This window comes from Capronia coronata (genome assembly GCF_000585585.1).
Source record: "Capronia coronata CBS 617.96 chromosome Unknown acBCG-supercont1.6, whole genome shotgun sequence".
In the NCBI taxonomy this organism is placed as follows: Eukaryota; Fungi; Ascomycota; class Eurotiomycetes; order Chaetothyriales; family Herpotrichiellaceae; genus Capronia; species Capronia coronata.
The window spans coordinates 16929-43775 of NW_006912898.1; the positions used below are offsets into that span (position 1 = coordinate 16929).

The following is a 26847-nucleotide window of genomic DNA, read 5'->3' on the forward strand; positions in this document are numbered from 1 at the left end:
GGAGTTATCTCGGAGTGTCCCGTTTGAGACCTTGTGCGTGAGGCCGTTGGTCTTATCACTTGAGGAGCCGTTTGCATTCTCGCTCGACGAAGCGTCCTTGCCCAGAACGGATTTCTTCCACGAATCAGGATCGATCTCGTCTCCAAAATCGAAAAGGCGGTTCTTCGATACGATGCGCATGAGACAGCCAAACGTTGTGTCGCGAAACTGGGTGGCCATCTTGGGAATTGGTGACGAGACAGGAGCGGAGATATAGTACAACAAGAAGGACATGACTACTTGTGCTGCGGTGCTCAAATCGGTCGAGACATAAGATATCAGGCACGATCTTGAAAGACAAGATTCCTGGGTCACCTTGGCTCAGTGGTCGTCTTTGACAATGGGGAAGAATTGCCCGGGGCTGTTGCTGATATTTGTTTATTCGCTAGATGGTGTCAAGGCTGTGCAATTAACACAAGGCTCGGTTTATTAAAATGGTCACGTCCGGTCAAAACCAACACCTATCGCTTTTATTTCAGGTACTGAAATCAGCTCAGCTATTCCATACCACTGAGAAGCTTTATGCAACTGATTGTACCCACCAGGGATTTCATGACATTTACTATACACTTTGAAAGGGACTGATCTTTCAGACTGGGACACAGTCAACATGATCAGAAGAAACTGTTAACTCTAGTTAGCAGGTGGCTCAATTCACTTTGGGTATGTGAGCTTTCGAACCTTGATGACTCCAATCGATCCATGTGGTACCAGGAGAATTATCCCTGATGGCCCAGACATGTCGCAAACTCGATACCAGCTTCGTTTCTTGATTGAACCAGTATCCCGTGGCAGGAAGGCGGCTGAGGCGATTTGCAATCTGCTCTCTTTTTCCTACATCAACGGCTTCGCATCCAGCCACGTAAAGGGGAAACAAGATGTTGTTCGAACTTTGTGACTCTGGACTGATCTGTTCAGTCTGATCACAAATAATGTCAACATGACGCCGAACGAATGGAGTTGACCAAGGGAGGTCGCGGAGTCTGGTGTAAAAGAGCAAAACGGTGGCTGAATGCATGGCCTCATTCAGTAGCAGAAGGTCGGGCAAGTCGTTCCACAGAGATGAGCATGCTTTGAGGTCTTCGTTTCGGGCAAGCAGTAGCTCTTCTTCAAGCTCGTCGATCTGTTTTTCCAGATATTCATCCGGGGTTGAAAATCCTAGCTTTTTGGCAGTCTGTCGGAGTCTGGTGAGTCTGCCTAGCCTCAACATTGGGTTGATCCACCGTGTTGAAAAAGTGTATAAGGGATTGATGATCCATGATTTGAAGGTGCGAGAAATGGATGCTTGTTGTTCCCGCTCTTGAAATTCGATTGACCGATGTATGTAGTCGTCAGACATCTCCACAGATTGCAGCAGGGAGAAGTGTGCACAAATATCACACCATCGCAGCAATGCCATTACAACCTCAAAGTACTCGTCCTCGATGACATTGTTTCGAGTCTCTTGGCCAAGCATATAAGCTGCTGTGCTTCGGGCGAGTTGAAGCATACTTGTTGACCATTGTGGGTCGGAGAGGAACAGGAGAATGGCAGTAGCGATTATTTGCAGCAAGCTGTGAGTATTTGTCGGTAGCACTCTGTGTTCCGAGCAAAGAGCCTGAGATGCCAAGCGACCAAGGTTCGATGAAACCACACGCAAAGCAGGCGTTTGTGTCTTTGTTCCCTGCAAGAATGCCGACAAACCCATGGCAGCAAGCCTCAAAGGTTTAGACTGAAAGGCCATGGAACCGAACACCTTTGTAAAGGGTTCAGGAGGTGCGCCGTCAATGTCAACCTTGTGGGGATCCCAGCACAAAAACATTTTGATGCCATGCGCAACAAAATATGACCATAGAAACTTGTTCCTATGTGAATCCAGAATATCATTGGGTAGAGGAGGAGGGTTGGCTACCAGCGACGTTCGGAACTCTGGGAAAAATTTGTCGGAATGAGCCTGCTCGAAGGTGGTGACCTGAGATGTTGGAGATTCTTGCTGATAATCTTGATCATTTTCAAGATCTTCGACAATTCCTATTGGCTGTTTTTGAGCCTCGACTCCGAAGATTGGTTCAGTCACCGGATCGTACGAAGGCCAGCTGCCATATTCATGGCTCCCCGAGGAGGCTTCCAACACGACATCAGGAACAAAGACTGGTGTGTAAGATGTGGCAGAGCTTAATGATGGAGACAACTGAGGGTTGACAAGATCGGTCAGGTTGCTTTCGGATTTCGGAGAGAACGAGAGTACTGAAGTCGTCGCGAAGTCTTCGAGTTTAATCAAGCCTTGTAGATTGTTGTTTGGGCTTTTGGACCGGCGCCCGGAGAGGCCTTTCCATTGTTTGAATATACGTGGTTGACAAACACGGTTATGCTGTCGACAAAGAGAACAAGCTGGCCGCTTCTCATCGCACTGAAAAGTCAGTCCACGATGCGGATTTGTCGGTTCCGGAACCTCCTCACCTTCCGCTTTCTCCGTACGCACTCAGTACAAGCGCCTTGACCACGATGATGTTTGCCAGCGGGTGGCATATTAGATTTGGGGCGTAACAAGAAACATACCCTGTCTAACAAGATGTCGAGCCTGATGATGAGGAGATGAAAAACACATCTAAGCACACTGATAAGAACTAGCCAGGCTGACCAATCAGACGTCACCTGGAGATAGTGCAGGCAATTTGCCACCGTTATCCGGCGAGACCGGATAGCGTTTATCTGTTGGGGACCCATCGTATTGCGAATACCACGATCACATTCCTGACTACACGCGCTGGATAGCATCCGACTTACCCCTATTTCAAGACATACATTTCCTACAAGCCAACATTTGATCTAGACCTTAACTGTCAAAAACTATTCTGGGCCCGGCATAATGCTTGCCGGCATAAATCAACCAGTTTACCCCGGCCAATATGGCTGTTCCACCCAGGACAGCAACGGCATAGTCTGTATATCGTTAGAGATGACAAACCAAAGTCGGGAAATCAACTTACTCATGCTTGAGCCAGTGACAGGAAGCGCTGGGGGAAAGTCATAAAATATGATCTCCACAATGGCAGTCACAACTGTCAAGATGTTGACAGTATAACCCAGCCAGGTTGGAAGCTTGAAGGCTCGTTGAGGAGGAAGGACGGCGGAGGATCGTCGTCGGAAGAGTAGGAGCGCAGCTGGCATTGCGAAAGAAAAGACCTGAAGGATGATGCTTGTGCCGATGATCGCGTTAAACGCGATGACGGAGCCCAGGTAGATGCATCCGACCACGAGCACCACAAATGCATTGGCAAGAAGTGCCCATACAGGGACCTCCAAAGTCGGATGGATTCTGGACAGATATTTCGAGAAAACGATGCCTTTATCATTTGCCAATGCCCAAGTCATCCTTGATGCAGTCTGCTGTATGGCATTGATGGCGAAGAGCAACACCCCTAATGTGGCAACCAGGAATATGGTCGCGGCGGTGTCGTTCTTGATCGCTTGTCGCCAAAGGGGATATATAGGCAGACTGTAGAAAGTCAGCCTTGCCTATCACCAAGTTTGAATATATGGCAACCTTACCTATCGTTTATCAATACGTCAAAGTCCGTGATCCCATAGCACATTGCAATGGCGAAGACAAATCCTGTGACAAATCCAATGACGGTTGTTGTGATCAACGCCTTTGGCACTGTCCGTTCTGGCTGGAGGCATTCATCGGCGAGATGCAACGCACCGTCGAGACCGAGAAACATGGAAGCTGGAGTGACGAGGCCAGTGAGAAATGCGACGCCACCATCCCATCCAGTGTTGTTTTCAAAATTGTCCCAAACAAACGACGATGAGGCTTTGGTGGATCGGGCGAGGCAGGTGATGGATACCGTGATGAAAGTCAACAGCGTCAGGAAGACTATATCGGTTAGCTGATGACAACTCAGGAGAAGAGGTCGAACGTACAGCCGATTTCGTGTGTCCATGTGGCACGTTTCAATGCCAACAGGTTGTACAGGAGTACGACAAAGTTGAGGGCTTGATAGACCAAGAAGGTGTGCCAGGCTTTGGACACATAGCTTTCGATATAAAATTGCGGGAAAGCTATGAGGACCTCCGCGGCGAATAGCGTGATTGCGGCAGACATGAAGACCCAAGAGTATGTGGCGGTAATACCACAAATGTAGGAGAGCGCTCGACTGGATCGTTCTGGAGCAAGGATCGAAGTGAAATGATATTGACCTCCAGCCGTCGGATAGACACTGGCCAACTCCGCAAGAGTCAATGCGACGCCCGCATAAGCCACGGTCACAATCAGAATTCCGTAGATGAGGTTGAACGTCCCAGCGGCGGAAATGGCGATGGCGAACGCGGTGGCGATGGCTGTCCAACTGTTACAAATGTTGAATCCCAAGGCAACCATACTCAGTGGGCTGATGTCGCGCCTGACTGGCTTTCCAGAGGTCGTTCGCGCCTCAGCCAGGCCAGCCACATATACATCATTCTGGTTGACCGCCTCATCGGCGAAATGCTCTTTGCGAGGTGTTGAGATTTGCTCCTCCATGATCAATGAGAGCAAAGGATCGTGGTGAATGAGCGGGGGAAAGAGACTTTGTCTTCTTTTGCGTACTTTTGGGCGATCTTGAGGGAACGTCCTGGATGAAGGACTAAGAGGGAGGCAGAGCCATGTTTTAAGTCGATATCAGTCTCGCGCTTGTCGGGCATCCTCATCCAGGTCAACACGAACAATCAAGCTTGAACAATCATTCACGAAGATCAGAACCACCATATCGGAACACGGGTCGAGATAGCAGTGGACCTAATCATCTTCAGCACGTCCCACTTTTGCGGAAGAAATGCCCAGAGAGGTATAGTTCTTCCACTCCTGAGTCGTTGATAACAGGAACTAGCGCGGGCCTCGATATGACTAATTCCAATATCGAAGCGCCCAACGTCTAGCGCTATCCTGGACCCTGGGTTTATCTTCCCTTCCCACACTTGCGGATGAATTCCCCGAAAGATGGTTTCGGGCTTTAATCTCTGGTTGTAAGGGAATGTGAGTGCGGAGTGGCGACACTCCCAAAACAGTTTGTATATTAACTAGGGAACGCCATCCTCTCTATAGGAACGACATCTCTCTCGACAACCCATCAATCAACATGGCTACGGCACCCATTCCAGCTTTGTCTCCATTGACATCTGCCGAAATCTCAACATGTTCGTCAATCATAGAGGCCGCGTTCCCCCCAGGAACAAAGTTTCACTTCAAATTCATAATGCTTCAAGAGCCACCCAAAGAAACAGTCGTGGCCTTCATCAATGCGAACAAGGAGGGAAAACCACGTCCTTCTATTGAAAGGCTAGCATTTGTGGCCTACTACATCAAAGACACAGTAAGAGGACAAGAACTTGAGTCGATCGGTCTCACTAATCCCAATCCAGCCATTGTTCCATGAGGCCATTGTGAGCCTCTCACAACGGAAAATACTCAAAAATGTTCGTTTGCCCGATGACGTCCATGGTTGTTTGGATGGACCAGAACAAGAGGAGATTGAAAGAATTTGTCTCTCCCATCCGGACGTTCAGGCTGCTTTGGCCGAGCTACAACTTCCACCTGGGGCTTTTGTTGTTGGAGAGGCTTGGATGTACGGTGAGTAAACTTCTGGAGTGATGATTCTGGTCTGCAACTGATCCAAAATAGGTTCTGATGGAATAAACGATACGACAAGGCAATATCAAATGTATCTTTACATGCGTGATCCAGACAACTCCACCGAGCCAGACTCCAATCATTACGCTTTTCCCTTGCCGGTCTCACCCGTATTTGACGCAACGACCAAAAAGCTCATTCGAATCGACACTTTACCGACCGGCACGGAATTTGAGGCAACAGGGGTCAAGCCATGGAAGCCCAAACCCGCAAATGAGTACCTTCCGGAATGTCAAGAAAGCCTTCGCACTGATATCAAGCCTCTCCGAGTCATCCAACCAGAAGGGGCCAGTTTCAAAATCAGCAAGGTCGGTGAAAGAGGAACGACGGTTGAATGGCAGAAGTGGTCATTCCAAACCGGATTCAATCAGCGAGAAGGACTCATCCTTTACAATGTAAGAGCAACAGCTGAAGCCTTTACAACAACTAACATCCCCAGGTCCATTATGACGGTCGTAGTCTCTTCTATCGCATGTCTCTCTCAGAGATGTCGGTGCCTTATGGAGATCCGAGAATGCCTTATCACCGTAAGGCTGCGTTCGATCTCGGAGACGCGGGCGCCGGTGCAACCGCCAACAACTTGCAACTGGGATGTGACTGTCTTGGCTTGATTCAATACCTAGATGGAGTGGTCTGTGACGCAGATGGAAAGCCCGAGGCACGAAACAATTGTGTCTGCATTCACGAACAAGATTCAGGAATTGGCTGGAAACATACCAATTTCCGCACCAACCGAGCTGTGGTCACCCGGGGTCGGGAATTGGTGCTTCAAACCATTCTGACGCTTGCAAACTACGAGTATATCCTGGCCTTTGTCTTCAACCAGGCCGGAGAGATCCATTACGAAGTCCGCGCCACTGGCATTCTCAACACTCAACCAATCGATGATGATCTGTTCGAATCAGCCTTCGGGACGGTGGTACATCCCGGCGTGTTGGCTGCCGTCCATCAGCATCTGTTTTCTCTGAGAGTCGATCCCGCCATTGAAGGACATGCCAATCGCCTTGTATATGACGAGGCTTGTACACTCCCACGAGACCCTGCAACCAATCCTCATGGCATGGGATATATGGTCAAAGAAACCGTGGTCGACAAATCCGGTGGCTACGACTTGGATTTGGCAAACAGCCGGACTTACAAGATTCAGAATGCCGCTGTCAAGAATCCTATCAACAAGAAGAGTGTGGCTTATAAAATCCAGGTACCACCTGTTCAGCTTCTGATTGCCGACCCGGAAAGCTATCACCACAAAAGAGCCGAATTTGCCGACCATCATATTTACGTGACAAAATACCAAGATGATGAGTTATATGCTGGAGGAAAATATACCAACCAGTCTCGGGGAGGTACTGGAGTACGGTCATGGGCAGCAAGGAAAGACAATATCGTAGATGAAGATCTTGTCGTCTTCGTCCAGTTTGGATTGAATCACGTATGTCCCCCTCAACATTTTTCGTGGAAAGATGCTTACTTTTGGATGACAGATCCCCAGGATTGAAGACTTCCCGGTATGATTGATCTTCCGAAGCCGTTCGTATCTGGTACGTTGACTGACTTTTGATGATTTAGGTGATGCCTGTCGAGATCATCCGTGTTGCCTTCAAGCCCGCCAACTTCTTCACCAAGAATCCGGCAATTGATGTTCCGCCATCAACTCAAAATTTCAATCAATCGAGACTGGCCCAGAGTTTGGAAGGTGATTGTTGTGCTCCAAGGTTGTGAGCGGAAGAAAAAAATGGAGCTTCTTCTTTGACGATGAAGTCATTGGAGATGGGATTGAACATACAATGTTATAGGATTGAAACATCACATTGGGGCTACCTGTCCAGATACAGCTTTCAGCGAAAATTCACTCGATGTGTAGACTCTTGTTGAACCTGTCGAAGTCCATATAAAACGACCTAGTTAGAGGCGCTGCAGGACACTTAGTAATTTTCTGTAGAGATATCCCGTTTGTCTGGAGCCGGCTTTGACATTTTTGATCTCTCCCCGCTATCATGCTTGGTTCTGATGCCCATTGCCTACCTTGTCACATAAATGCATTGGAATTGCTCAGTCTTTCAAGAGATGAATTGAATGGCGCAACAATGGAGATGAAGGGCTAGCCCGATTGTGGCAAAAGAGGGCCAGGAGAGATCTTCGTTTCAGTGGACAATGGAGTCATATTTGCCAACGACTGCTTTGCAAGCTCAAGTCGACGATGTTGCGGAGTGCCATGTTTGAGCTGGGGCATTGCTGGACTCGTGGCTCTGCTGCGAGACAACTAGACGCAAGTTGATTGGATTGAAAATAAAAGGAAAGAAACTGAACCAACATCAATGTCAGACTAGAAAAGCACGACACTTGCTAGGATGGACCACAGATTAAGAGTCATCCACCCAAGCATAGCACAATACCACAGCGTTGGTGCTCGGAGGATGTGGTATTCCTTGTTGCCTCTCAGTAACCTCCTGATGCTCAGAAGACGCTGTACATGTCCCCAGTAGGCCAAGCGATGAGCCGTGAGGAATCGGGACGATCGCGCTGCCAGAACTGTGCTTGGAAAGGCTTCGACATGGTCGTTTGCAGCAATCAAGGCGTTTTTGGTCTCCAAATGCGAGAGAGACTCCAGCATCTTCGCTCCCAGCTCTGTGTTACCGTGCACCCAAACAGCCTACTTTCACATGGGAAAATTCCATCAACACCATCTTCTCAGAATGCCCCCAAGGCTATACCAATATCAGATGACATTGCTGGGAACAGGATGCTGTCTCCCCCGCTCGTATAAGGTGTTGGGCGAATGTGGGCGGTCGCCAGGTTTGTGGTTCTTGTGCTTCGAGAGCATCTGAGGCATGCGAGTGCGATCTGGGGCTTTCGATTTGCCTTGTCGAATGAGACGTTGAGCTCCTCTATCCTGACCGGATCTCGACACTCTTATCGCTCTGTGTTGGGACACGATGTCCCCATTGCTGACTCGTTTCTTTCGACAGGTATCGCGGCGGCTTCGACAGCAAGCTGATGATCCTCATGATCCCCTGGGAACGCATTTTGTAACGCGTCAATCGTTCGAATGTTGTCTGTCACCTTCGCGGCTGAGTGCCGGCGATCGAGATGGATGCTGGTGCCTTGGTCTCTTGAACGCGTAGACTGGAAAACAGCGAAGGACTCCCAATGTCGCAGTGTCAACGCCGCCTTCCGCAGCAAAGCCGATGTAGTTCGTTGTCTGCTTCCATTCAGACTGTAGCTCTCTGACTGCACATCGAAAAAAGGCGAAGTGGCAACCATTCTCTCGAACCCTTGTCCAATGTTGCATGTTCTGCTTTTTCGGGCAACGTGGATTGTTTGGACCGCACCAGCGACGTTGATTGAGGTTAACGGAGGTTCCGTCGTGTTCGGTGCCAGCTCGAGTCCGGGGTCATGACAACACCCTTGTGGCTCCGACGTGTGAGCTTCCAGAGTGTAATCCTCATCGCGATATAGTGCTTCCTCCTCTAAACATTGTCATATTTCCAGTGTTCTCAGAGCCCCCGATTATAGTCCAGCTCTTCCGCCATAGTTCTTTCAAGAGCTTCAAGTAGCCGCTCGTTCGCATTACTTCTCTTCGCCCTGAACTGAGAATTTGGAGGGCATTGTCGGCGTGGAGGTATCAGGAGGTAGACTCTCGAGCGGTAGGACCGGCGCGTGGTTCAGAAGGTGATCCGTGGAACGAATCCTGTTCATTTCCTGCGTGAGGTAGTCATCTTGATTTCGACACACAGCTGAAATGGTTCAATGAGGCTGGGATTGAATCAGAAAATCTGCCGAAAACAGTGTTTGAACTCTCAAGAAATGCTCGCTGAAACAGGTCCGAAAGTAGGAGCTCGAACTACGCTGTTCGAACCCTTGGCCGCTGCGCTGAAGAGGCTGCAACAAGATAGAAATGCGGTCAGCGCCAACGGATCAGCCCACCTGGGATGCCCGAGAACAGGTTCTCGGGTCGTAGCGAGCATTATGGCGAATGGCGCGTCATTGAAAGCGATGGGACTAGGAACAATGCCATCAAAACATGGGATCAACGCCTGCATGAAGGTGTTGTTCCTCGTGGTTGATCCAGTCGTACTCCCCATTCAGGGATCAGACGTGAAGTTCCGTCGGGGAAATTCTGCGGACGGAAACTTGGAAGCTCTGAAAATCAACATTGAAGGCGCGACAACAGCCGTGAAATTACGCGTGCTGAACCGAGGATGATTTTGGGCGTGACCACCACAATGATTTGCTGTACTGAAATGACGTCTGACGACTTGCAACGGACACAGCAGGCGCAACTTTTACCCACACATCAAGCCCTCGTCGACCACTCTTTCAATCGACCATGTTTTAGACAACTGGATGCGATATCACGAAACAAACTGTGAGTAACAACGACTTCAATCATCAGGTTCATCACCTCAAGCTTCAAAAGGATCTTTTACAAAGTGGAGAGCGTTAGGACAGACGAGGTCCGCACCCGTCAGCTTTGTCGTTGCCAGCGAGTAGCAGCTTATGTTCTTACGACCCTGGATCGAGCTCTACCTGTTGGCCTATCTCACGCGGTCAAAAGCACATCTATTGTCGTTCCGGAGGATTCATAAATCAAAGTCGAAACTCGGGATCACAGCTTCACGAGTCCGAAGAGTACCCCATTGTGACATCTATCGACATTTTGAGGGGGCAGGACTATGAATCGAATCTGCCCGGGTTTCTCGAACCCCAAAGAGGTTCTTCGCGGATGGCTCTTCTAGCGACGAATGGATCTGAATGTGGTGAAAGTCCCATGGATTGTCTGGTCTGATCTGCCAAGGGAGCCTTGATCGGACTCGAGACAATTTCCGGATCTTCATCTGCGATTTCTCTTTCGGTCGTACGCTGTCGAGACCAAGATGGGTGTCGCAGCTATTGTGGCCATGAATGTTGCAGACCTTGTCGTGCTGCCCGGTAGAGCTGAACTGTGGTCCTGCTGTCAATCCTTCAGTGTCTTTGTAGCTGCCTGATACTAAGCAGGCTCTGCTCTACTTTGGAGCTTGGCAGACCGCGTTGGCAGATTGCTCGAGAGTCTTGAGTGGCCTCCGAACTTCGTTTTGAGGGTAAACTCGACAGCTTCGGTGGCCATAGCCGAGTGTAGATGCTCAACCTCAGAGTCCTTTGGGATTGCCTCACCGTGAATGGCTGCGGAGCATGACTTGTATGTAAGGAAACGGGAATTGGAACATGGAATGCCGCTTGATGTATACGTCCCAAACGACTTTAGACAGATCTAGACACGAGTCAGGGCTAGAATCTAGCATGGACTCGTGGAATTGCATATAATCAAACCACACTTTGAGTATGCTGCCTTGGCGCGCCTGAAACAGGGGGAGCGGAGGCCGGTCGCCAAGCCTCCACCGGCGCCAGCGGGCACAATGCACTTACTTCTATTGAGCCTGCGCTTCCACGGCCTCTCTCATCTCCTCTCTTCTCTCCTTCAGCTACGGCATCAACATTTGTTCTGTCCCTAGCCTTCACAATGATCATCGTCGTCTGTGATCATTGCTCCTACCAAAATCATAATAACCCGCGATACTGCGGCAATTGTACCCGGCCCTTGAATCAGCCGGGAAATTCTGGTGCGTCCTCCTATCGGGGCCCTAATGCAAATCAACCATATGATCAGCCACACGGCTACCAATCCGAATACTCAAGAACTAGGCAATTCTCCGAGGTGCCTCACTATGAGGCACACTCGCGACGAAATGACCACTTTGAAGATCCTCGGCATGATCCTCAATCTCAGTACTCGCAACAACGTGAGCCATCAGTTGGTCCTTCTGGCGGAGCTCACTATCCAGTGAGACAACCCGGAGAATCAACAGCGCCAATTTACCAAGGTGGCTTCCATCAGAGTCACAACCCCCCGAGAGCCCAATGACACGGCCATGGGTATTCCCATCACAATCCTGATGCACCACAATCACATTCTGGAAATTTCTACCCGGGCGGCTTTTCTCAAGGGGCTCACCAAGAGAATAGTCAATCACAGCCGGCCACTTACCGGTCTACCATCCCAATCCCCCAAGAATCGCGTCGTCAAAATCCTTTTGACGTCGACATGGAGGTTCATACCTCAACAACCAATGCCCAAACCAGTGACCCTCTTGACATGAAAGAACTGCGTGGTTCTGTCGAGGAAATACTCAGAGCCCTCGGAAGAGAGAAAATGCAGCTCTTGGCTACAGTGAACACAAATGTTCCTGAGCAGACCCCAGTGGTGCCAGCGCAGTCCCTTCCACAGGCACTCCTGGTAGAGCCGATCAAACACAGTGTTGATCAGGAGACCAACTACCCACTGTTACCTTCTGGTGTGCCACCAACACTTTACCCTTCCCCTGTTATCCCATATTCTGCGATGCTCGGAACAAAAGTACCCCCCTCCGATCCAGGCGTTCCTTTCCTTCCACCAGTCCCCTGCGCCCCCAATCGCCCCAATGTCTGGCCCTTTGATTTCTCTCCAGTCAAGGTTCACGAGAGGGGTTCATATCGTCTGAAGCATTTCCCCAACTGTGTTTGTGGTATATGCCGTGAACCACATCCTACGGCAATCCACGATCTTGCAATTCATATGTACGAAGGTTGGAGAGACAAAACTTCTGACGCGACAAACCCTTGTTCAAAATGCTCCAAGAAAGGACACACCGCAGCAGGCTGTGGCTTCGGCGAATTCCGCGACTGGCCCGACAATCCAGATATGCCAGAAGCATATAAGGCATTCGCGCGATCATGGTCACGTAGAACTGTCTGGGTTCCTTTTCCTCAGCATTACTATATGCCATCGAAGTATCCGCTCCCTAGTGACGGGTACCCCCCACTTCCTTCCTTCTTTCCCGATGGAATTCCTCGTTCTCTTGTATCTCAGTCAAAGGGCCTGCATTGGTCTCTTCAACATCTGGTGGCGTACTACAGCCAAAAGAACAAACCCCCATATGATCCAGCAAGACACCATCCTTGGGATCCATGGAGAGGCTTTGGTTCCTGCAAGCCTGCCGCCAATAATCCTCCTTCGGCTACTGGGCAAACCGGGCTCCGAGGAGGACCCAGCAAGGAGACTGCCGGCCAGAAGAGAAGACAAAATTCTGAAACCAATCCCTTGACATCAAATATGAACAAGTATTCTACTGGTGCACCAGCCCGGAAAGATTCTCACGCACCTACAGCCAAGTACGATACATACTGCTTGCATTGCCATACATTTGGCCACTACCATGATGCCCAATGTGCTCCAACAACAGAGCCTCCACAAGAATTCCAGACTCTTTGGAGTCGATATTTCGATAAGGGCCGGATGCGCAAAACCAACCGCCCGGAGACGCTGGTTGACGTCAAAGACGAGTTCCATGTATCGATGCAGTGGCCAAACCCAACCACGAAAGCATACATTGAAGAGCGTGACGACCAGCTCAACAAGGTTGATGCATATCTCCGCGATCAACTATCCCAGGATGTCTACAACGCTTGGAGACGATTCATGCCCCAATGTGCTGGATCGACTAGGCTGTTTCTCAAAGCCTTTCGTGATATCATCCATGAGTACAACACGATAAGCTTCTGCAAACCGATAGCAAAGCTCATGAGTGATGACCGCATCAGCTCAACTGATCCCTCAAAAGTCATGTTCGACCGAGAAGAGTATCTGCACTCGATCTCCAATGACAAAAACAAAATCCGCATTCTCGACTTTGCCCCTGTCGATAATACTTTCAAACGACTGAGTACTCTGCTGCGAGATTTTCTTGCTCATCAAGAAGTCCTTGCCGCATTACTGGGCAGACTTATGAAGGCTAACGTGGAAGCCCGGAGGACCCAAGCAATCAGAAAAAGCTTCATGAGCCCAGGTTACTTCATGATTATTCGACGGGGATCCAAAGAATTTCAACTTTGACATGGAATGTCTCAAGCTACCTCCAGTCTCCAAATCCTCAATGCCACTAGAGGGTTCTTCTCGAGGAAGTCTAAGATGTCAGGGCCTTGCGGAATAATTCTGGTGGTCGGCATTTGAGGTAAGGCAAGCGTGGCGCCAGTCCCCGAGAGATCCCATTGAGGCTGACAACGGATAGGAAGATCTAAAACGGCCTCCTTTGTAGGACACAGTTCGGCAAGCATGTTAGAAATCTCTTTCATTCCATCTCGGAACTTAGCCATTGATCTGTCAAATCCGTTCTCCGAGATATAATAGTGCTGATGAATTTCTTGCAACATTGGGAAGAGGAATTGTCCCAGCCAGCGCACAACGTCTTCTGCGGTGGCAACGGTGCATGGGTCCAGTTTCAAAAAGTGCTGTGGCACCGTGTCGAAAAGGCCTCGAATAGAGTCGAACATCTGCACGAACATGCGTTCGAAGTTTTTCGAGTGATGAGCCCAGGCGTAAATTGCACTTATCATATATTGGATCTTTTGCATGTCTTCCTTGCTATTGTCGTAAACGAGTTTCGCTGTAAGCTTCAAATGTACTCTGGTGTAGACATATCCCAGGAATTGCCTCCTTGCAGGGACAAAGTTGGACTTCAATTCATCAATAGCAAGCTCGCCTGACATGGTGTCAAGGAGCCGGCGAAGGATTCGACAACGGTCATGGGATAGCCCCTGCACATTGTCAGCTTTCCGAGTTGATATATCGTTAGGCACATCAGATCCTTCATTGATCTTCTCGACCAATTGAAGCTCAACTGGGTCGATCGGCACACCGCCGTCAGACTGCGACGATTCTGACGCCGACATGGAGAGAAGCCATTGATTGAGATCCATTGAGTATGAGCGTTTCCGTGATTGTACACTTATATTGGAGAAATCCTGGCTGGAATTGGAATGTGCAGAAAGCTCTGGACATTTTTGTTCCTTGGTTTCAAGTTCGCCGCACTGGTTAGGGGCTGCATTTTGCACCCCACCACCTGGTTGGAGTTCTTCACTCGCCTTCTCGGGCATTGCAGCCTCGATCGGAACTGAGTCAACTGGTGCTTCAGTGTCACCTGTGATATCTCTCTCAGATGGAGCAGTTGGGTGGCCATGGTTATCCAGAGTGTTTGGGGCTGTTTGGGTGTCCTCTGTCACAACAGTTCTGACATCTTCAGGCACTGCTTGGAAAGGGATTACAGCCATCCATCGCGTGACCCTCTCAGCCGCGTACAGTCGAGGGGACTCAATGGGTGGTTGTGCGTGATAAGGTGGGTTTAAAGGGCGTTGGTCCTGTTGACCCGTACACATGGGATTGAAAGGCTGCGCTCCACGAAATCCCTGCCGGATATAGTCAGGAGGTGGCGGCGCATCACCGGCATGAGTACCAGGATAATTGACAAATGGACGGTAACCATAGCGGTCGTCATAAAATCGATGTTCTCTTTCTGCAGATCGAGCCCATTGTTGGGGTCTGTAATCTCTGCTAGGTATTGGGCTCCATTGTGGCACCGGTCCATTGGGAATTTGCTGCAAATTCAGGCATTGATAGCACTGGCAATGTGAAGTCTGGTTAGGAGGGGGAAACGACATCTTGGACGAAGCTTGTCGGTGGGGTGGTGGGATCGAGATGAAGGGGTTGATGAAAGAGTGAGAAAATGATGACTTGAAGAGATGGTACTACTTAGGCAGTATTCCGCTCCGTGTCTTGGCGCCTGCGCAGGTCAATTCGAATACCATTCGGACTACTGACTCCTCCTGGTCTCTCTTTTCTTTCCTTCGTGAAAAACATTCGTGATCAACAGACTCGTACACTTACGAGACTGCCTCCCTCCCAATTTTCACATCTAGCCATGGCTAGTCATCATCCCAAACCCTCTTCTCAATCCCCTTCTCCCAAGAAGACAGAATCTACCGAATCACCATTTCCAAAACTTGAATTGCCTGCCAAAAGCGCAGGAGACAATGACTGGCACCTCTGGACCGTGGCTAGTCGAGTGAAGTACGCAAACATCTTAATCAAAGAAATTTTACCAGATTATACTGGCAGAGTTTGGAATCAGAAGCCTGTTGCGGCAGCCATTCATGAAGGAAGAGCCATTCCCCAGGCACAAGGTTTCTTCACTGATGGAGAAACTGACCTTGAACACCTTGGGTTCATGTCATGAACCTGGATGTGCTGGAAGCTGCACTTGTCGCCCACAAATGGGATGACCATGGTCGGATTGCCATTCTTTTCAGTGCAAATGCTGATGAACCCGGTGGTGGCTTTCTCCAGGGCTCAACTAGCCAAGAAGCAAGTCTCTGTATGTGGACTACGCTCTACAGGAGTCTGGATGTCAGGAAATACCCCCTAGGACCCGAACAATTGGTTTATTGCCGAGATGTTTTCTGTTTCGGACTGCAACCTGCTTCTTTTGGAGAAGATCTGTACCAAGCCAACCTGGGCTTGATCGGTTGCGCTCCGCTGCTGAATCGAGCACGCCAAATTAGATGGTTGATGGCCACGAATCCACCGAGTATGCACTCCAGGTTGACCGGGAATTGCTCATCTGCAAGTTGACATGGGTGATGCGTTTGGCGCTGTCAAAGAAAGCTACTACGGTCGTTCTTGGACCGTTTTGCTGCGAGCCAAGGGGTATCTCCTCGCGCTATGTTGCTGAAACAATGAAGAAAGTTCTCCTATGATGTTCTGCATAAACTACATTCCCTACCCGTCATCCTTGTCACTGATGACAAGGCTGAATTGCAGCCGCCTCCGCCTTTGGACCCGGCGACACAGTCCCAAGTCCCCAATGACCCGTCATATCACTTGCTGTGGATGACACCTCGGCACCAAATGCTGACGAACCCACTGCAAGGACCTCGGTTTCTGCAAAGGTACCAGACGAGACTGCGCCCGAAAATCCGGAGAATACCTCAGCCGAAAAAGATGGTGGAGCAGCCAACAATGACATTGACTTGAATGAAGATGACCTCATCAATTTCTCTGACGAAGAAATTGAACGATATGGACAATTTGATGACCCAGTCCAATCAAAAGATTCCAATCCTGTCGGAACGAATGAAGAAGTCCCTGAATAAGTGGAGGACGAAAATGCATGATCACCCAGGAGACTATGGACCACTCGGACGGACCATATTAAGGGTCGTTGGCTTCTGCCACGTTTGCCCAAAACTCGGCTATTTCAACCACACCGCAAGAACATGCTGACACAGCACATATGGCTGTCGTATCAAGGAAAGGATAGCTGTCCCAGCCTTCAAGTTGCAAGCAAATTCACATCAGATGGTGCACGAATCACACCGCCATACGGAGGACAATCTACCGAAGTACCCAATATCAGCGATTCGCCAAAAGGAGGGTTCAGAATTAATTCAATTTGAAAATCAACTCAGGTGCCCCTAGATTGACGGGTTCACTTTACCCAAATCACTCTCGATATGTCCATCTCGGTAGCTCGTTCTACACGAGCTTGGAACCCTAATGTCGTATGTGTCCTTACATGGGAAAAAATGATTACTGAATCAGCCAGACAAGGAATGACCTGGGTAGATCATTTAAGAACAAAGATTCAAAAGCCTCTGCGGGCAATACTCCTCGTAAATGTTTTCTACCTCATACTTCGCGCTTGACTATCTCGTAGTGGAATCTAGATATTCTCATACCTAGGTATGGTCTGGTTATGTCTGCAAACCAAATTGTAAGTGCATGTGATCCTTATGGTCCGATGTCTCGTTTACTAAGGGGCATGAAGCAGGCAGGAGCGCGCCATCACGTGCCAAGGTGTACTGCCTGCGATGAAATCTTTGCCTGCGGTCCCGAAGCCTCACTTCTGGCAGCACCATACGCATCGTGTTGCAGTAACCATTCACCAGGATGGCAGATGAAGACACGAGCCCTTCCCCACATTACCCCAGGAATTTCTCAAATGACCAATGCAATCAATTAAACGATCTGTGGGAGGCCTTCCGCGGAGATTCAGATCAGCCAGGCCTGCTTCAAGCCATGGAGGAACACGCTGGACTCGACCCAAAAGGCCGACAGGCAATCAACGAAATGGTTCAGGAATACAGCAGTATCAGTAACAATATGGAGAATGCTGAAGAGCTCCGGCAGCGGGCGTCCAGGAAACTTGACGAAATCATGTCACATCTCCCAACCAGGGAAAACTTGGATCGAATGAAACAATCAATCGGCATCAGACCCTCTAGTGGGACTGACATCAAGACCAAAACGATGGACATGATTATGTCCTTCGTCAAAAAGCATCCCGAGCTCAAACATGATCTCAGAGTTTTGCTGGAAGACGATACACCGGCACTTGCCGATGTAGTGGCAAATACCAAGGAATACTGCGACAAACTGGATCAGTCTTGGCTCAGGTACGAAGAAGAAAAGCAAATGCTGGGCAAAACCATAGGAGATTACAACAAGGTCCGCGAGATCATCACCAAAGAAGACCAAGTCCTGGAAGGATATCCGGCAGAGAGCAACTCTGCTCCTGGAATCGCTGGAGGCCAAGACTACAGATGAAACAACTACAACACAAGCACTGGGACACAGCCAGCAAGAGATCCGTGATCTTGAGACCAAGCTGACTCACACAAATGTGGAGTGCAGCTCTCTTAAACAGGCCTTACAGAAGAGCACACAAGAGATCCGGGACCTGGAAACCAAGCTGAACCACGGCATCGTGGAAGGCAGCTCTCTTGAACAGGCTTCGCAAGATAGCATTTATAATGTTGAGACGCTCCAGGAACTCGTGGATACTGGTAACGCCAAAGCAGTTGAGCTTGGGCAAACGTTGTCTTCCATGAATACAGAATTGGCAAAGCTACAGACACAGTTCAAGGACCTCCAGGACCGACTTGAAGCCAAAGAAGCAGAACTTGACTCTATGGCGAAGCAAATCGGAGAAGTCGGGCTTCCCCAAAATGCACAGATGAATGAGATGACATCCATTCAAACCCACATAAAGTGGTGACGCCCAAGTTGGTGGAGAAAGTGTACAAAGCTAAGCCGTTTCTAGTGAATCATAATCCCCTTTGCCCCTTTTGGAATGCCTTCTATCTTTGGTTAAGCGTGGTCCTGTACACCTTGCGAGTGAGAAGCGTCTCGGTTTGGTTGCAAATTGCCGACGACGCCGGAGACAATAACGCGTATCTTGACAAGTATTAAGCCCTAGACCTACCAGTTGATACCCTGCTATGAGTGCAAGGACATGGATCCCTTGCAGTAATCACAACGGTCCAGACGCGGGCATTGATGGCTAATACAAATGCAGAACACTTCCCCAGGGCCAAGGTTGAGCCTGGACCACCGATGAAATGCGCATGCCTCGCAACAGCAGCCGCTGTGACAAGCTGCATGCACTATTCCTGTAAAGACTGTCTCTTAGATGATCACTACCGTAATCTTGCTGTTGCAAGTGCGTGATCCACGTCCGTCAAAAACTGTGCGTTGGACTTATCGACGGGAAAGGTTACCGACCCAGCAGTCCGGACCAAGGGATCGGCAATGAAGTCGAGACGGGCATTGTCAAGTATGATGTGGAAAGAAAAGTCTGGCTTGAACGCCACACCAATGCAGCCATCTGGATTGATGACGATCAGTTTCGAACCATCGATCACGAAGCCCCGTTCTTCCACTTCAAGTGAAACATGGCACTCCTTGCCGATAGCGAGCAACACGTCGGCTGGGGAGGTCAATTGCACGTCCCCGATGCATCGAACAAGCCCCTCGAGAAGGATACTGCCATCCTAGAATATGGGCTTGACTCTGGTGAACATATCTTGAATTCTACAAAGAGCTGGACTGTTGGAAAGACATGTCAGAAGGGCGTGGAAACACTGCAGGCACAACAGTTTTCCAACCAGGCAAGTGGGTGGATAGCTGGCCAAGTGCACCACCGCCGCGCATAACAAGGGGACAATTCTTCGAAAGGTCCCAATATCACAGCCACGCAGAGCAGCAAGTCTGACAACGTCGCCGAGATGGAGATCCTGTTCTTGCCGCTGTATTTTCAGGACGAGAGCTAGCAGCTGCACCGTGTCTAAGTGGCTCCACTGCGACGGGACAGCCAGGTCACAAAGAAGGAGCATAGGTGTGACGGTTCCGTGGGGAATGACCAGGTTCCCGCTGAAGAGATCCACCGCTTCTGCGATGGATGCCCCAATGGTCTCGCAGGTCTCAGCGGGGATATTCAGTGCGCAGCTCAGAAGTGTCTGGTACAGAGCCAAACGGTCGTCAGCCTGCCGAAGCTGCTGTTTCTGGTTTTGAATATCGCGATCGCGGGAAGCCTGGATGGCGTCCCTGTCCGTTTTGAGCTGCTGGTATCGGACGACAGCAGCATTTATCTCCTCTTGGAGTTCTCCGAGCTTTGGTTGCACCTCGCAGACTTCGCGATCTTCGTCGGCCCGAAGGACATCTCTGTCAAGTTCGACCTGGTGACGCTGAGCAACAGCCGCTCTCACGTCCTCTTCGAGCTTCTGCAATTTTTGCTGCATCTGTTGGACTTCACTGTCCCGAGATGAACGAATGGAGTCCCTCTCCAATTCGACATCTCGGCGCTGGTCATTGCTGACTCGGATGCTTTCGCCACGGTTTTCAAAATGACGGGCCTGTTCGGTGTTCTCTTCTTGGACATTGTAGTTCATGTCAGATCCAAGCGTGTCGTATTCCGGAAGAAGTCTCTTCTCCTCCCGCAAACGAGTTATATCCGACGATATGTGGCTCAACTCTGGGGACAGCTTGTCCTGTGCAGATCTGCATTCTTCGAGTTGTGTTCGAACCGATGCATTAGCCTGCAACCAACCTCTTCAAGATCTGAGATCCATTCGGGATTCAAAGCTATGGCGTTCTTGACAATGTTGAAGGCCTTGCGCTTGACGTCAGACGCAGACATGTTTTCAAACCTGGACAAGTTCCCGGCTGACTGGGCCAATCGAGCTTTTGCGGCTTGCAGTTTGGCTTCGGCGGTGTCGAGGGTCTGGTTAATACAACTCGAGAGTGATCCAGGCGGGCCTGACCGTGTATCATTGCACACCTTGCAACTTGTAATGCACCATGGCTGTAGCATTCATTCGTATTCTCAGCATCAGCAGGATGATCTATGGCTAGCAGAAAGAACACATTGAGAGTAGCACTGTTGCTCTGAAACGCCGTCTGAATTGCTACCGATGCTCCAACTGTAGACTCCATCATTCAAAGCCCGCTCCACCAAGTCCGATTATTTGTCTCTTGATCGGTATCATAAACCAACAAACTGCTCGAATTTCTCGGTCGATGAGGCCACACATTTCTCAACCCGTCCCATATTCGAATTGGGCCAGAATACGTGACATTGACACCCGGCGCAGCGTAAATGCCTAACCCGGAACTATCAAGCCGACTGGGGTAGATCCTGCTGGTCAAGGCGAAGCGATCGTTGACAAAGATTTCAACCAGAGATCCATCAACAAATACTGTGAACCGGACAGACTCTGACTTTCCTGAGATATTGTAGGGTTCGAAAAACCCAACATAAGTTGTATTCAGGAACTCCTTGATGGTGGAGGAATTGGTACGATCACAAGCAATAGTCGAAGTTGCAGGATCGTAGTAGATAGAAGTGAATTCCTGGAAATCAGGCGAAGCACCGATTGTGAGACCGGTGCGGCCTCTCGTAGAATCAATGGTCATCGACACCTCGTACGAAGTGTTCATTGCCTTCATCAACATATTCGATCCATACCCGTTCCCTTTGCCGACAAAACTGTGAACAGTACAATTGAAGACATTCGACCCATTCCGCAAACCCAAGACGATGTCTTGAGCAGGACGAGCACCCATAGTCCGGGCTGTATAGGTTCCATTGGATTGCCGTGTATAGACAGAGCTCGTATTGCGCATCGGTAGAATGATACTGGGGGTGTTCATGACAAACAACTCTCGAGGGATTGACAAAGCTCCTTGGTATCCTTGTTGAACGATGCCGAAACCATTCATATCTTCACGTGCCCACCCGATCTGAACACGGCGATTGTTCTTGGTATCGTTGAACGAGGTAATCTGAACCCAAATCAGCATAGTCTATATTGTCCAGAGTCGAATTACCGCATAAAGCAAGCCCCAATCTGAAGCACCCATGGAAATAGGTTGGAAAGCGACACTGCCATTCAGTCGAGCAGAGACAATTCCTTCATTCCATACAACCCAATTCTGTTCATGATAATCGGTACTTCCACCCTCTACTCCCGAGCTGAAGAACCAGTGCTCTCCTAGCTTGAAAAGATTGGGCAATTCAAAGTTCCAACCCCATGTACCAGTTTCGTAAGTTTGTCCCAATGATGTGTTTCCATTGGGCTCCCACAGAGCACCCAAGTAACTCCAAGTAGTCAAATTCGAAGCCGGTGCAGTATAGAGAGGGATCCGGGGGCCAACATCCCCAATACCAGAGCCGAAGATTGCATAGTAATGTGGCTCGGAATAATTCAGCATTGTATCAAGCTCCGGCGAATCGTGAAAGAAGGGATCTCGGAAACCGGTGATGTTCCAATCCACTGGCAGGTGGTTGATCACCGGGTTGCCATCATAATCCGTCCAAGTGACACCTTGATCGGTTGAGTATGTCAAACTCTGACTTTCTGCATCTGCAGGATATGGTTGATCCCAACTGAGGGGCCCACGCGAAACAGACGTGTAGAATGTGAGAAGAGTGCCGTCCACTCCACCAGTAAGGTTCACAGGCTGAGCAGTGCCTGAGAAGATGCCCAAGATGTTGTATTTCTGAGGAACATGCTTGTTGCTCGTCAAATTGGAAGTTCCGATGGATTGGGCTTGATGGCCAGACCAAGCTTGAATATGATTCCCGGGGAAATGATTAATATCAGTCCAAGTGACCATGTCATCGGAGGTTGCATGGCCCCAGGAGATGTTTCCCCATTCGACATGATCCGGGTGCCATTGATAATGCATGTGATACGTTTTGCCGATAGGATCGTACAAAGGTCCGCACGGATCCTGTTGATAGTGAGTACGACACAAGACATCAATCAGAAACCCACATTCATCCAGCCAGCAGGAGCCGAGAAGTGAGAATAAGGTCGCCAGCGTTCGAACAGGCTATTGTTAGCCATCTTCTGGATCATAGTTGATGTTAGCATTTCGCCATATGCTGTCATTACAAAGCCAAGGACCGCCAATAAACTCAACACAGACATCCCCATGATTGCAAAGCCAGAGGTATGCCAAACCTGTAAGGGATGAGAAGCGGCGGGTGGGTAGATATGTTTGAGAGTATTCGGGCCGTTTGGACAATATCCATGCATGATGATGTTATTGTATTGACCAGACTAAACTGGGATCAGACGGATGCGGGGAGAAGCAGTCTGACGATCTCGCGGCTCGACGATAGGATATGCACGTCCGTTTTCTGTCCCTGATAGTAGATCTGCTGCAAATCGGTCTGTGTCTGGGATGTATGACTTCCCTGGACTTCTTGCATGCTGTGACAGTACGTTGTGGGCTGTCGCGTGCAAGTCAAAGTTGCGGTCGTGTATTTAGCTTCAATCACAAAGGGCCTGATCTGTCGACATCGACACGACAATTTTGGTCGAGTCTAACCGCCGTGATAGTCGACAGATCCAGCACGTCGCATCTGCAGACGATCATCAGCTCGATTCTCGCCATATTCCCTGCTGCGCATGTGCCGGTCTGGAAAGTGTCACACGACGGCGGAATTTGAGATCGAATCACGGAGGATCGCTGTTTTGGCTTGAAGGTATACCGGTCTGGATATTCTAGCCGGCTGATCCACCGTGAAAAGTAACAAGGCTTTGGACCGATGTAGTGGGCTGGACTGGCAAACCAGATTGCGAAAGACGTGGCCTTCTCGAGGGGAGTTCGCTTCCACTCAATCGGACAGTATTTCGTCAATCCTCAGTAATCCTTCCGCCGTGACGTTCATCACAGATATTGTAGTAGGCTGTCTTCGAATTCCGGTTCATGGCAGGAAAGATCAGTGGCGGCCAAAAAACGTAATCAACACCACATGGCCGCTGTTTACGCTCGAAGCGGTGTCTTCTGGTTCAGTGAGCACTACCCACGATTGGATGATGGCCGGAGAACGGTGACACGGCAAGAGGAACACGTATTCTTTACCTCATAGCCTACCACACGATTGTTTCACGTTTCCTGTGAAAGTCGCACCTCTCGGGGTCATGTCTCCTATCTGCTGATCTCTGAGGAGTATGGCATGTCTCGGTCCGATGCTTGCTGAAGGCCGGGAAGAGTGAATGTAGGGGTAGGTGGATCGCTATCCCATTCAATATGACCATTTCTACATTGACGTCGATGTTTTGTTGCTTCGAATGTCCTTCCATGCACATCTGATCCACTCTCCTGACGCGTTTCATCTTCGGAGCATCTTATATCACTTCCAGGTATATTCTTCAAGGTCTGTCGTCGGGTCGGGAATCGCGTGACCGGAGAGATACGGAGATCACGAAGCGGAATGACAAGAAGGTATACACCAGTCAACGGTGACGACCAGTGACCCTTGCCTTGAGCGGCCGTCGTGTCGGGACCGCGTCGCGATCTGCTTTCATCAAACACGCGCCAGGACTCGTTTTCGGATGCAGGGGTATTGCTGGAGGAAGGACAATTTTGAATGCGGCTCAGGTCCTATCCTGGTCAGCATATTGTTAGTCGTAATACCGCAAAGTGCTCGAAGCAGCTTGAAGGAAGTCATGGCGATGGCGATGATAGTCAATATCTGTGAGGATTGTATCAACGCGCATCTGCTCGGCCGTTCCTTCCATGATACTGTGGGACTTGTGAGCTCCAACTGCAGTTACGACAGAGTCCTGAGATAAGTCAACACAGAGGCATGTTTAGCCTAGAACTCAGCGAGCCAGCTATCACGCAGCTATTTCGCCGGAGACATATACAAACTACATTGGCTCTCTACAACGAGCCACTGAGCAATCCAGGATGTGGGCTCCTCCGTGCTCTGGGGGAACATGAGACAATCCCAGCAACTGCAGGCCGACTACAGTCTCTCTCACCGACAATTCGCCTATCACGGTCTGAACCATCGAGAGATGCAGAGCGAAGATCAGGATCTCCGTTCTCGTTCTTGAGCCGTCCTGACTCTTGTTGAAATATTCGAACTGTTACAAATGGCTCAGCAAACGGATCCCAAGGAGAGGTCAGATCACGGAGATGAGAACTACATTCGGGTACCCTCGCCTGGAAGTGGACAGGACGAAGTTCCAGAGGTCTTTCGCTTGCCATCCTGCCACGGCTACGATCTATACGAGGTAACGGTGGACGATTTACAGTATTTGTTCTCGTCGGGTGGCCTGAATTCGGAGCAATATGTTCAATTCTGCCTAGACAGAGTTCAGAAAGTAACCAGACCTCTGACTGGCTTTGTTCTCGAGGAATCAATCAGCGCTGAACGTCTGTCAGATCAATCCGTACCTTGAATGCGTGATCGAGACGAACCCCGAGGCACTGAGCCACGCCAGAGCACTGGACGTTGAGAGGAAGCAAGGCAAGATCAGAGGTCCACTGCACGGAATCCCAGTCTTTGTCAAGGATGTAAGTACTGTTGATTGAGATCAGGCGCAGACTCATAACCCCCGTGCAGAACATGGCTACGGCCGACAGGATGCAAACCACCGCGGGATCATGGGTGCTCCTCGGTTGCATTGTGCCCAAGGATGCACATATCATCAGTCTACTACGTAAGGCAGGGGCCGTTATCCTGGGCAAAACGAATCTGGATGAATGGGCTGGGATGAGAGGCAGCAGCTACTCGCTGGGATATTCTGCCCGTGGTGGCCAATGCCGAAATCCCTACCTATTGAATCGTTCTGCAAGTATGACTCCCCAAGCACCAAACCAGACCTACGGGGCTAATCATGTAGCAGATGGCAGCAGCTCCGGCAGCGCCGTTTCAATATCGGCGAATATTGTCCCTCTTGCCTTCGGGACAGAAACCGACTGCAGCGTCATCAGCCCCGGCATGGTAAACGGCGTGGTTGCCATCAAGCCCACCGTCGGGCTGACTTCACGGGCGGGCATCATTCCGATATCAGAAACTCAAGACTCGATCGGTGTGTACGGACGATGCGTGGCAGATGCTGCCAGAGCTCTTGATGTCATTGCTGGCCCCGATCCCGAGGACAAATTCTCGACGCAGCCTGAGAGACGACAACCGAAGAGTTACTGCGACTTTCTCACCGATCGACAAGCGCTCAAAGGAGCCAGGTTTGGCCTTCCGATCAAAAGATTTTGGGATGTTGCTCCATTTCCTCAACGAGCAGTGGCTGAAAAGGTCTTGCACCTGATCAAAGAGGCGGGGGCGGACATCATTCCGGTAGACATGCCGTGCGCGGAGGAGAGATTGGAAAAGGACGGAGTCTGGGATTGGTATGGTCTCGTCCAGTCCACCAAGGCACTTCTCTAACCCCGTGCAGGGAACGTTACGGAGACGAACGGCCGGAAATTGCGGAAATCACAGTGAGCAAAGTGCAGACATACTACCTGATGAACGAGTACCTGGCCAAGTTGAAGAACACTCCCATCAAGACGCTTGAGGATGTGGTCCGATTCAACGACGAAAACAGGGGATCCGAGGGAGGGCATAGAGGAGATTTGCCTGCGTTTCCTGACGGTCAACGACTCTTCCGCAAATGTGTCGAGACCAAAGGTATTCGAGACGAGACATACTATGCTGCCTTGAAGCACATCCAATTCCAATGCCGTGAAAATGGGATCGACGCCGCTCTGCGCTGTCCTCCTGAACACCGACAAGCTACAATTCTCGGATGCGAAGATCAGACCGAGGAAGAGCTCCTGGACGCCCTGTTGTTCTGCGACGTCAAAGCCGGAGGGATTCAAATTGCCGCTCAGGCCGGCTATCCTGTCATGACGATTCCCATTGGCCTTGATCCGGACGGCATGCCATTGCCACTCACGTTGCAACATACAGCATGGCAGGAGGACAAATTGGTCAAATGGGCCAGCGCCATCGAGGATTTGTTGAGAGCACATGATGAAGAATGCTCATCGGTTCGCAACAAGAGATTGGGCAGGATTCCGCCGACTTATATGAACCATCTGAGGAAGAACATTCCGGTCGATCAAGACTACCGATGGCCTGGAAGGCATCGTGACCGATACCAGTGAGCAGCAGTTCCTATATAAAGTTGATGCATTCGAGTTTCACTGCGAGAATACGACATTGACC

General features: G+C 49.9%; 7 protein-coding genes across 7 annotated transcripts; 4 read left to right on the forward strand and 3 right to left on the reverse strand.

Moving 5' to 3' along the window:
* Positions 1 to 688: 688 nt before the first annotated feature.
* A1O1_06681 (uncharacterized protein) lies at positions 689 to 2547 on the reverse strand (the record flags this gene model as incomplete). Its single annotated transcript, XM_007727559.1, has 2 exons — positions 689 to 2428; positions 2479 to 2547. 2 exons carry the CDS (start codon positions 2545 to 2547, stop codon positions 689 to 691), a joined length of 1809 nt encoding a protein of 602 aa, XP_007725749.1.
* A 307-nt stretch (positions 2548 to 2854) lies between these two features.
* On the reverse strand, positions 2855 to 4543 carry A1O1_06682 (uncharacterized protein; the record flags this gene model as incomplete). Its single annotated transcript, XM_007727560.1, has 4 exons — positions 2855 to 2961; positions 3009 to 3517; positions 3571 to 3898; positions 3946 to 4543. The coding sequence occupies 4 exons, from the start codon at positions 4541 to 4543 to the stop codon at positions 2855 to 2857; spliced, it is 1542 nt and encodes a 513-aa protein (XP_007725750.1).
* Positions 4544 to 5138: 595 nt separating this feature from the next.
* Positions 5139 to 7411, forward strand: A1O1_06683 (primary-amine oxidase; the record flags this gene model as incomplete). Its single annotated transcript, XM_007727561.1, has 6 exons — positions 5139 to 5372; positions 5422 to 5629; positions 5681 to 6084; positions 6129 to 7121; positions 7174 to 7197; positions 7259 to 7411. The coding sequence occupies 6 exons, from the start codon at positions 5139 to 5141 to the stop codon at positions 7409 to 7411; spliced, it is 2016 nt and encodes a 671-aa protein (XP_007725751.1).
* A 3983-nt stretch (positions 7412 to 11394) lies between these two features.
* Positions 11395 to 13598, forward strand: A1O1_06684 (uncharacterized protein; the record flags this gene model as incomplete). The annotated part of the gene is made up of 2 exons (XM_007727562.1): positions 11395 to 11510; positions 11693 to 13598. 2 exons carry the CDS (start codon positions 11395 to 11397, stop codon positions 13596 to 13598), a joined length of 2022 nt encoding a protein of 673 aa, XP_007725752.1.
* Positions 13599 to 15459: 1861 nt separating this feature from the next.
* A1O1_06685 (uncharacterized protein) lies at positions 15460 to 16690 on the forward strand (the record flags this gene model as incomplete). Its single annotated transcript, XM_007727563.1, has 2 exons — positions 15460 to 15608; positions 16468 to 16690. 2 exons carry the CDS (start codon positions 15460 to 15462, stop codon positions 16688 to 16690), a joined length of 372 nt encoding a protein of 123 aa, XP_007725753.1.
* A 4123-nt stretch (positions 16691 to 20813) lies between these two features.
* A1O1_06686 (uncharacterized protein) lies at positions 20814 to 22738 on the reverse strand (the record flags this gene model as incomplete). Its single annotated transcript, XM_007727564.1, has 3 exons — positions 20814 to 21659; positions 21705 to 22610; positions 22655 to 22738. The coding sequence occupies 3 exons, from the start codon at positions 22736 to 22738 to the stop codon at positions 20814 to 20816; spliced, it is 1836 nt and encodes a 611-aa protein (XP_007725754.1).
* Positions 22739 to 24769: 2031 nt separating this feature from the next.
* A1O1_06687 (uncharacterized protein) lies at positions 24770 to 26786 on the forward strand (the record flags this gene model as incomplete). The annotated part of the gene is made up of 5 exons (XM_007727565.1): positions 24770 to 25000; positions 25062 to 25193; positions 25243 to 25474; positions 25526 to 26027; positions 26075 to 26786. The coding sequence occupies 5 exons, from the start codon at positions 24770 to 24772 to the stop codon at positions 26784 to 26786; spliced, it is 1809 nt and encodes a 602-aa protein (XP_007725755.1).
* Positions 26787 to 26847: the final 61 nt, after the last annotated feature.